We start from the raw sequence: 10,594 nt of genomic DNA, 5'->3' as shown, positions 1-10,594 counted from the left end.
TATACTAAAAACTAACTAAAACATACTAAAAACATACTAAAAACAATGCCAAAAAGCGTATAAATTATCCGCTCATCAACTGGTTGCTACCATGGATATGTACTACAGAACCAATATTGTATTTGGAAAATATTGACGAACAACGTGAAGAGGGTTATGTATATCTGAGTTGTCAAGGGAACGAGAGTAGGAAAATGCCAATGACATCGTTTTATCATGATCCTATCTTGTAACTTTTGCACCTCATTATACTCATTTCTCATGTTCGGTAAAGTGCTAAAACCATGTAAACTTTTGAAGATTATATCAATTTTCGAGGATGAAAATTTTTATAAGGAGGGTAGAATGTGAAATCCCTACAATACCCCTTGTTCCTCTTTTTTTCAAACCAAACCCTAACCCTCTTCTAACACACTCACTCACCTCTCACTACCGCACACACTCTCACTCCCCCTCATACCCTCTTCCTCACAGCACACACACCCAGACTCTGACAGAAAAAGAAAGAAAGAAAAAGGAAAGAGAGAAAAGGGGAGACCGCGAGAAGAGAAGGGAGGAGGAAGGCGGGAGCTGTCCACGTCGAGCCACCATGCGAGGAGAGAGAGAGTCGCACCTCATTACTGTCGGCCTGGAGGATGCCGTTCGTGTCCCATCGCGTCGCCGCCAGCCGCATCCAGCTCGCTGCAATTGCGTCACCATCAGAGGCCAGAACCGAGAGAGATGCGTCTGAGAAGGGGGACGAGTGCGAGAGAGGAGACACAGAAGAAGGACTGCCGCCATTCTACCTCGCCACCGTCGAACTGCTACAGCCGCCGTGTCTTGTCTCCGTCGCTGCTAAGTTTCAACCACCGCCATCTTTGTTGGGGGTCACTGTCATTGCTGAATGAAGAGGGAGAGTTTGAGTCGGCCAGTGAAGGGAGGAAGAAAGAGTCGCGACAGAGGAGCCGTTCACCATCGTCGCGTTTGCTGTTGCCATCAACCGAGCTCGTCGTCAGGGGAGCATCACCGACGTCACTGCTAATGAACCGTCTCCGTCCCTGTTTTGATCTTGCTCAGCCTCACACCCCTTCATTCTTGTCTCTAAATCAGCACAATTTTTCTCCTGTTCTGACTCCATTTATGAAACTGTAATGCTTCCACCTTTACTCTGCTATATTTTCTTCTTTTCTTACATGCTCTAGTTTTAATTGCGATAATATGTCTCTATTTTAGTACTATCACCCTACTTTTATTGCGTTTCTGCTGGAAATTATCTTGAGTATTGGTATTAGTGCTATCATGGAATGGTTGGAGCTATTGATGTTATGATTACATCTGCGATGTAGCTATGGAAGTTGCTGCCACCGTCTCGATCCAAATTCTGCGCTCATTCGTTTCATTTTACTTCAATCCTCCTCACCTTAGATTCTGGCACTCCGAGTTCAATATCTTCGATTCCTTAGAACCATGTTGTGAATAGGCTTTACATTTATAATTATTTGGCTTTACGTCTATAATTATTTTGATATATGCTGCTTGAATTTATGACTATACTTACAAGTTATTAACAAAGGATTTGAATTTGATTTTAATAATGGATTTATTAGAATTAAATATTATTTTTGTAAAATTCGAATTTTTAATCTGCACATGAGACTATATACATGTTTGATGAAATTTTTTATTATTTTAGAATATTCGATTTTATTGAATATGTGTTTTTGAAACATTAAAGTATTGTGAATACTCACTCATATACTATGAATTTGTAAAGTATATTTGACATTTTATATGATTGAAAAGGATTTTGATAAGAGAGTATTATTTGATTTGATTTGATACTGTATATATTTGAAAGATCAAAGATTGGTTGTATTTGAAATTATATGTTTTGAATTGGTTTGGGAGGCTCGTATTAGAAAATCGTAGTTAACGGCGGTTATAAGGTTAACCTAGATGCATCTGACTCAAACCTCAGCTAGCAGGGGCGTTGCTAGCTTAACGTGTAGGCCACACGTTGGATCTGTTATTCTATACAGACACACGAGAGGAAAGGGCTACCCTTAGAGGTGGAGCCGCCCAAGTGTGGATTATTTGATTTGATTTCTTTATGAGAACTCTTTTATTGATTCACTCATTCATATAAATTATTATTTTCTAAAAAAAATTATTTTTATAATAATGTTTATATGGTCTCATGTAAATTATAGATGTACTGTCTAGTAATTGGGTTGCAAAACTCACTCTGTTTTTTTTTTAAATATTTTTCAGGAATAAATATTTGATTATGTGAGTATTTCTATTCAAAAGTAATAATCTGCAATAGGTATCTATTCTTTGTTGAGTTCTTAGGCGTCATCTAATTCATATGTTGCAGGTATGATCCATTCATATTTATTTATTTTATTTTTATTAAAAATATGTAATTATTTATTCAAAAAAATTGTAAATTTATCAAAAATATGTGTAGCCTTTTTATTTATTTTATATTCAAATCAGTTAGACTTGTTGAGGAACTATTTTCGCGAGTACCAGTCATGACTCATTTTAGACCGTGACAAACGGGTTCCACATGGCCGTTGCAGAACGCGCTTGGCTTCAAGGAATATTCAGAAGTTATTGAGCAGGTACATTTTGGGGATTATTTTGTACAGTTTGTTTCGAAATATATTTGAGGATGAATGATAACACTTAAGTAATTGTCAATACCAGTTATTGGTATTAATTTGTTTATCATATAACTCAAATGTACTTCCATCAGTTCCGTGGAAGTCAGGTACCAGAGTAAGCCCAACAATTTAATCTCCCATCGCCGAGCCTCTGGACTTAAAAGCTCATTAGCGATTAAAGGTGAATCAAATGGAAGAAACTGATTCTATGCTCATGTTCACGTAAGATAACAGCAATATTGGAAAGGCTGAAGCATATATCAAGGAACTTGAAGATGTGAGTGTGTGTTTCAAAATTCTCTCATATATAATATAGTTTAATTTGATTTCTAGTTAAAACTTGTCACTTCACTGGTTATCAAACTTTTAAGTAAGAATATTGAATCTATAGAAATGGTATTAAGGAGCAGAAGATTTGACATTATAGTTGCTAATTTTTAGGAAAAATATTATAGGATAAAATATTATTTTAGTTTTCAATCTTTGGGTTAAATCTTAATTTACTCCTAACATTTGAAATTGTTTATTTTTGTCCCAAAAAATTTTAAACATGTTTTAATATGATTCTATCGTGTTATATGTTCTTTCATATGTTAGAAAAATATAACCAAAATTTTTTTATAACACTTCTTTTTTCAATTTCTTTTTTTACAAAATTCAAAATGCTAAAAATTAATCGTCATCGCTTCAAAATTAAAAAAAAACTTTTATATTAGTGATCGTTGGTGAATCGATTTCATTTACATATTAAAATTAAATAATATTGGTTTTTCAATATACGAATTGTTTGTGTCAAATTTAATGATGAAACACCCATTTAAAATTTTTTTGAAATTGAAATAGGACATTTAAAAGTTTTTGGGATTGAAGTAAGACATTTGAAATGTTAGAGACCAAATTAAAATTCGGCTCAAACATTGAGGACCAAAATAATATTTTACCTAATATTATATATATTATCTTAGAGGGAGAAAAAAAAAGTAAAAACAGAAAATATGATTTATTATTTTTACTGTTTTTTTTTCACAAACTTTTGAAAATAAAAAAAAATGAAAATATAAATGAAACAGACCCTGTCAAATTCTCTCTCATGTTGAAAGGTATAAAATTTTGCTTGTATGAAAAATATACAAAATTGTGCTTTTCTGTATGTACAAATTAAAATTAAAAGGGGAAAAAAAAAAACTGGACCAGTAAGCATAATACAGATATGGATAATACTAGTTATCATCTCAGTTGCCGTTCTGTGTCATTGAACATATGAACGGTATGTCCAGTTGTTGGTGCTACTGAATGATGTGTTCTCTGATTAATATATTCTTCATTTGTGTTAACTACATTATCTGTTGTTACCAACGAATTATCTACCTCTGAACCTTGGCCAATATATTGTTGAACTACCAAGACTGAAGCAGATGTTTCAAAATCTGGTGATGCTAACAAATCCCCAATAGCTCCTAACTCGGGGCACTCACTCCAGTCAGTGAGTCCTGCTGTGAGTGGCGATATCATTCCTTGTCCTCTCCCAACTATGATAAGATCATGGATGTCCTCCATTGATCTTATAGCGGCTACGGTCTCTTCGCCATTGTTCACCACTTTCTCAATGTACACAATGGATTCATTGTTCACACGGTTCATCCTGAACAATTGTATAAGCCTCTCATCCAATTGTTTTTCTGTGTCCTTCTCAGTATCTACCGTTAGTATCCTAGGTTCCTCTTGGATATTGTTTGTATTGTTGTTGTAGCTAGGAGGCTGCTTTGTGTCCGTTGTGCTTCCAACTTCTGTTCCAGGAACGAAGCGCATTAGAGTAAGGCATACACCTTCATGTTCCGACATCCTCCATCCGTAGCTCAATCCTTCTCTGTCATCTGGACCTCCAAAGAACAACACTGCCACGTAATGAGACACTACAACATCATCAACCAAGCGGTTCGACCAATTCAAGCCTCTGTCTACTAAAATTCCAACCGAGCAAGGCGCATTTGCAAGCACATTGCGGTTTACAGTGCGAAATGGCGCGTTTATTGGTTCCATTCCACCATCAATTGTATGTAGTTTGTGGAATGGGAGGATTATTAAGGCGACGCGCTTGTCCTCGGCCAAATTGCATACGTCTTCATGCATTGTGGAGTAAGGGGACATTGCTGTCAAGGGCTGCACAGTGACACAAGAAGCCTGTTGCTCGTAGTTGGCAAAGGCATTGATTATGTGATCAGATTGAGCTTGAGTTGCGTTAAGTGCAGGCTGATCCGATTTTCTAGAGTTGTGGACAATGAGCAATGCAGATGTACGGCCCGTGAGTTCTACCAAATGGAGCACATAGATGCATATTGGTGACTTCTTTGTTGGATTTGAGGCATCAAGAAGGTTTATTATGGATGGCACGTTCCGAGGTGTATGGATACAAACTAGGACCTTCAGCTCTTCATCTTTTCTTGACATCTGAATTGTTCTTCTTTTGTATGATATGACCCTCTTTGTTGGGTTGTAGATAGCTGATAATCCAGGTACAATTATTCCAGTCATTAGCACAGTTATGGTGACCATTATTGCAAATGATCTCTCATCCAAAACCTGCAACCAATTGTGATGGTTCATCAACCATTATCAAATAAACAAAATTGGCCAATAAATAAGTACCTTTTGGTCCCTGCCAACATTAAGCACAATCATCTCAACAAGGCCTTTTGAGTTCATGAGTAAGCCTAGAGCTGCTCCTTCATCAAGTGTCATTTGATAAGAAACTGCAACAAATATGGTTCCAGCAATTTTGCCAATGCAAGATAGCAAAACAAGGGTGACTATAGTTAACCACGGGAATACACCTTTGATGAGACCCAAATTAGTCTTCAACCCACTAATTGCAAAGAATAAGGGAAGCAAAAGCCCTGAGACGAAGTCCTCAATTTTCTCCACAAGAGTTAAACTAAGTGGTCCAGTTGGGATTGTCAATCCAAAAACAAATGCTCCAAAAACAGAATGTGTCCCCATAGCATCAGTTATGAAACCTGAAACCATGACACCGGCTAGTATTAGACAAACATAGAAATCGCTGAACGATTCACCTTCCGGCGTCTTCCTTATAATCCAGCCGATGATGGGCCGGACTGCGAAGACATAAAAGAGCACAAAGGCCACACTAGAGATCAGAATCATGAAGGAAGACAACACAAGCCTTTCACTCTGTGCCATAGTGATGGCCACGGCCAAAAGTATCCAAGAAAAGGCATCATTGATGAGTGCAGAGGAGAGTGCAACCCTTCCCATCTCAGTGTTGATGAGTTTGAGCTCAGCAAGGATTCTAGCAAGAACAGGGAATGCAGTTACAGAGAGAACAACGCCGAGCAACAAGATGTAAGCACCTTTGTTAACCGGCCTGTCACCACTGGTGATAACAAAGGAGAAGATTGCTCCAATGACAAAGGGCAACACCATCCCTCCAGCTGCTATGAAAACTGCTTTTCTGCCAATGCGCTTCAGCGATGAAACATCCATTCCCACTCCAACCAAGAACAGGAAGTACAGCAGACCAAGGTTTGCCATTGTTTCAATCACCATAACACTTCTCAGAGGAAAAACTGCCTCTGCAAATGTTTTGCTTTGTCCAAGCACCGAAGGACCCAATATTACACCTCCCTTTACATGTAATATAACATATTAACACAGTTAGCACAAATTACTTTAACTTTTAATTTCATTCTTAGATATTTTTAATTATTACCACATTGTTGTGATGGTAGGGAAATTAATAATAAACTAACCAAGATTTCAGCAATAACGCGAGGCTGGCGAATGGGCTTGAGGATGAAGACAAAGATGCGGGTGGCAATGACAACTAACATAACTTGCAACATGAAGAGAGGCAACGCATAATTCAATGGGTTATCTCCTTGCCATATCCCGTTTGTTGTTATCATCTGTGGTGCATAGCACACTATGTCTTCCCTTTTCTTTAATGGATCTTCCATTGACCTTTAATAAAATATTAATAATCCTCCTCTCTTTAATTCATGTGTGTGGAGGCCTTTTTCATCATTCATGTGTCAATATAAATATTCTATGCATTACCATGCTTATATATTATGTATGTGTTTAGCATGCATGCTTGCAACATCATCAATATATGAGCGAAAATTGAATCCGGAAGAGAATAATGTATGAGAATTCAAAGTGAATAACCGAGAAGATATAGATAGATAGATGAAAAGGAAAGGAAAAAAAAAGCTAATGTTAGAAATATGATGAGGGGGAATTGAAGAGCTAAAGAAGTGACGTTTTTGTTTTTGTTTTGTTGTGTGGTTGTCCACTCTAAGTGGGGGCGTACTAGTAAATTTAATGGCCTATGTTGTGCACAGGGGGCTCTCTATTTTAGGAACAATGATTAATGATTAAATGCTACGAACCCTAGTGAGGGGCTCACACATGAAGTGCATCTCTTTCCCACATGTGGTCCGAATCACCTACTCTCTCATTGTCGGTTATGTTTTTTGTTTTATTTTTTATAATGGAGTAGGCAAGTTTGCAATGAATTTAGAATTTTTTTTTTCTGAAAGATCATAATTTTATAAGCTTTTGTTGTACATTGGTCATTAAAACTTCTAATCAGAAAAGAAAAATTAAATTTCCTATATATATAATATGAACTTTCCACCATGTACTAATTATTGGCTAGCAAAACTAAATTTATATATAGCTATTTAATACAGAGAAATATTTTAATATGAGAGTTCTTTTGATAATTTTTAAAAATAATTTTTTAAAATTTTTAACTTATGAAAAATAGTAACATTAATGTTTGGTATAATTTTTAAAATTAAATTACAGTTTTTTAAAAAGTAGAAGTTTAAAATAATGACTTTTTTTATAATAAAAAATATTTTATCATATTTTTTTAAAATAAATATTTTTTAAATTAAAAATTTAAATATAAAATAATTTATTTATAAATTATAAATTATTTTAAATATAATATATTTATTAAGTTATTTTTTAAAAAAAAACTTGACTAAGTTATTTATCTAAATTGGGTTGAATATTTTTCAGATGTAAAGAGGATGATATCATGGTAATAATAAAACTTTATAGTAACGCAGCCAAATAACAATACTAATATTAAAAATTTAGTCAACGAGTTTCAGCCGCACGTTTTCATTTTTATTATTTTTCAAGTTTTGTCCTTGTAAAAAATGGTAGTGTGGTACTAAAGCTATCTATAAAATGTAGTGGCAGAAAATGAAAAAGATGCAGATAACGTGTTGTATTAAGATAGCTGATTCTGTCTCCTATATTTTTGTAGGGGGACCTCATCAGTACGTGTCAGGAAATGGAGATTAAAACTCTGAAACTCCGACTTTGAGTCTTTGAGGATTAGCTTTATGGATTACTTTGTAATATGTGTGATGTTTTTATTTTAGAATGCTAATTAATTAAGTTCATGTTTTCATTAGAAGCATTAAGAACTGTATATGTGAAGTGATAAAGTGTGAGGATTAATTCAAAATCTAAATCTGCACCACTACTATAATATGAAGTATTAGCCCTAACCTAAACCTAAGATGAGATAGTCAACCCTATAGGTCATATATAGATAGATATGCATAATTATGCGTTGACATGTGCCTTCATATATTCCTATTAATTAATTTGATCATCGGAAATAGACAGGTGGTTGCAGATTTATAAAAGAAAAAGGTTCCAATGGCACACCGGCACTCCCTGATATAGCCTATATATGCTGAATCTAATAAGTTAAGCCAAGGATTCAAGACACCTGTATAATGTCTAGGTGATGGAACATTAATCATAGCCCTCATTCTCCATTAATAAAGCTTCATAAATGAAATTCCACTTTCTCTTTGTATATCCATCAAAATTCTTATATATGTATTCTATATATTTCAATGGATTAATATTTTACCTCATGACATGCAAGGAAAATCTAATGGTAGGTCAGGAATGTTGAAGAATGAAGATCACCTGCTAGTGCCCTAATAAGTAATTAAATCGGCTGGCTATTGTATCTATAATTAATTAATTATTAGATTAATTTGAAAATATATAGCTCAGAATTCCAATTATATGAAACAAGGTAAATTATTAAACATAATGAACATAACCTTGTTCTTGAATAATCAGAAATAATTCATGTATACGGAACAATGGAACATTCACCGTACCCGTGATATGACATTTTTTTTTTCTCCTTGAAAATTGGAAGATAGAAGAACAATAGGGAGTGGTAGTGGTGAGACCCACTCTCTGTCAGATCTTCTCTCCGTTGGCTCAAAGCAACGGATTCCATTGGAGCTTTTTTAAATATATGCATAGATGTAGCTAGATTATCACCATAATTTCAAGGAATTTAATTTCGGTGCAACTCACTGACAAGAAAGCATTCTATTTTATATCAAAAAGTAGAGACGAATTAAAGTGGTGAACAAACTTTAACTTCACTAGGAAAAGACACAACCACTGTCTACATACATACATGAGCTGCATCAATATATATATAATCTACTGGAAGCAAAAATATATATATTATTCTCTCTCTCTCTCTATATATATATATATATATGTATATGGTGTATGTATAAGGACAATAAAACTTTGAACCTAATTAATTACTTTGGGGTCCTGCATGTGTATATGTAACTAATATAGAGTGTTATGTCCCTAATAGATCTGCTATACTCAAGATACATGTGTAACATTATCAGGAATTCTAGCACGCTAGATCATGTAACATTATCTTATATATATATCTTATAATAATATACACTATTATTAAATTGCATCACTCTAATTAATTAGGGGGGCTTATGACTTCAAGATCATCATCAAGTGACAGATAAACCTCATCTAGATATGAAAGTTCTGATCCACAATCATCCTCGTCGCTATAGTAGGAGTTTGCAGTTGCACCTTGTTGTGATTGTGACTTGTTCTTCTCATACACTCTGCACAAAACCCATTTATTGTTCTGATTTTGATCCTGTAATATTATAAATATAATCATTAATAAATTGCACAATTACACAATAACAAACAAATTAATAGAGAGGTTATTATTGAAATAATATCTAGGGCTATATGGTAGGGAAATTAAAACCATAGCTTACAGGTCTTAATAATCTTCGGTGAGCAGTTCCATTTGCATAACATGAAATAGGGTTGTGGAACATAGATGAGGAAATATGGTATTCCTGCATGACCCAATTGGTTTCTGTGCCTTCATTAAGAGTGAAGACAAAATACTTCTTGATTCCCAATTTCTTGTTTGCATCAGCTGAGATTATAGGTTCGCTCAAACCTATTTCCTTCCAATACCCATTTTCTGTGCTTCTGTTTTCCTTCACTTTATTGGTGAAGAAATAGTGTTGATTCCCACTTGAAAACGCCTTACCTGTGTTTGTGTATATATATATAAGTACATATAAAAAAAAATATATTTTATTAAATTTCAAACTCCATGTTATATGTGTATGTGGAATTGGATGCATGCATGCATAGATTATTATGTATGTATGTACCATTTAATTGACATGGATGAAGTTGAGAGGGATCAAGGTCCGGTATGATGCTGGGATGGAATGGTAGAGAAATTCTGGAATAAAGAAAGTGAAGGATGAGTTCTTCATCTGTTGGAGAGAAGCAAAACCCAGGAGGATATATATATATATATATATATATATACACACAGAGAGACTGAGAGAGAGAGAGAGATTTATGGTTGGATTGATTAGGATTCAAAAAAAGCGTTGAGCTGTTTGAAGAAAGACGGCTGTACGTGGAATTCCATCATAAGGAATTAAGTAGGGCCAAACAACAAAGCTTGGTAGCTAGATAGACGGCCATTGAAGCTAACAATACAAGTTAGCTGCTATATATGTAATGTAATTGATTAAGGTCAAATTATTGTGCGTTGCTTCACTACTGTTTAA

General features: G+C 34.7%; 2 protein-coding genes across 2 annotated transcripts; both read right to left on the bottom strand.

The window, feature by feature from the left end:
* Positions 1–3,791: 3,791 nt before the first annotated feature.
* On the bottom strand, positions 3,792–6,637 carry LOC107480185 (cation/H(+) antiporter 15-like). Its single transcript, XM_016100325.3, has 3 exons — positions 6,416–6,637; positions 5,295–6,290; positions 3,792–5,228 (listed from the first exon to the last, which is right to left on the bottom strand). The coding sequence occupies exons 1-3, from the start codon at positions 6,620–6,622 to the stop codon at positions 3,876–3,878; spliced, it is 2,556 nt and encodes an 851-aa protein (XP_015955811.2). The 5' UTR covers positions 6,623–6,637; the 3' UTR covers positions 3,792–3,875.
* A 2,693-nt stretch (positions 6,638–9,330) lies between these two features.
* On the bottom strand, positions 9,331–10,322 carry LOC107480175 (NAC domain-containing protein 104-like; the record flags this gene model as incomplete). The annotated part of the gene is made up of 3 exons (XM_016100319.3): positions 9,331–9,645; positions 9,773–10,056; positions 10,184–10,322. Coding segments are annotated over 3 exons (612 nt in total), but the record flags the coding sequence as incomplete, so codon positions are not given.
* Positions 10,323–10,594: the final 272 nt, after the last annotated feature.

Source organism: Arachis duranensis, chromosome 3, assembly GCF_000817695.3.
Source record: "Arachis duranensis cultivar V14167 chromosome 3, aradu.V14167.gnm2.J7QH, whole genome shotgun sequence".
In the NCBI taxonomy this organism is placed as follows: Eukaryota; Viridiplantae; Streptophyta; class Magnoliopsida; order Fabales; family Fabaceae; genus Arachis; species Arachis duranensis.
Note: the sequence above shows the minus strand (reverse complement) of the source record. Positions and strands in the feature narration are given on the sequence as shown.

What these genes read in the sequence shown, in the direction of transcription:
- LOC107480185 (XM_016100325.3), bottom strand. Translation starts at nt 6,622, where the DNA reads ATGGAAGATCCATTAAAGAAAAGGGAAGACATAGTGTGCTATGCACCA. An exon ending in GCGTTATTGCTGAAATCTTG is followed by an intron (nt 6,291 to 6,415) that starts GTTAGTTTATTA and finishes TTACATGTAAAG; the next exon opens with GGAGGTGTAATATTGGGTCC. An exon ending in ATGTTGGCAGGGACCAAAAG is followed by an intron (nt 5,229 to 5,294) that starts GTACTTATTTAT and finishes AATTGGTTGCAG; the next exon opens with GTTTTGGATGAGAGATCATT.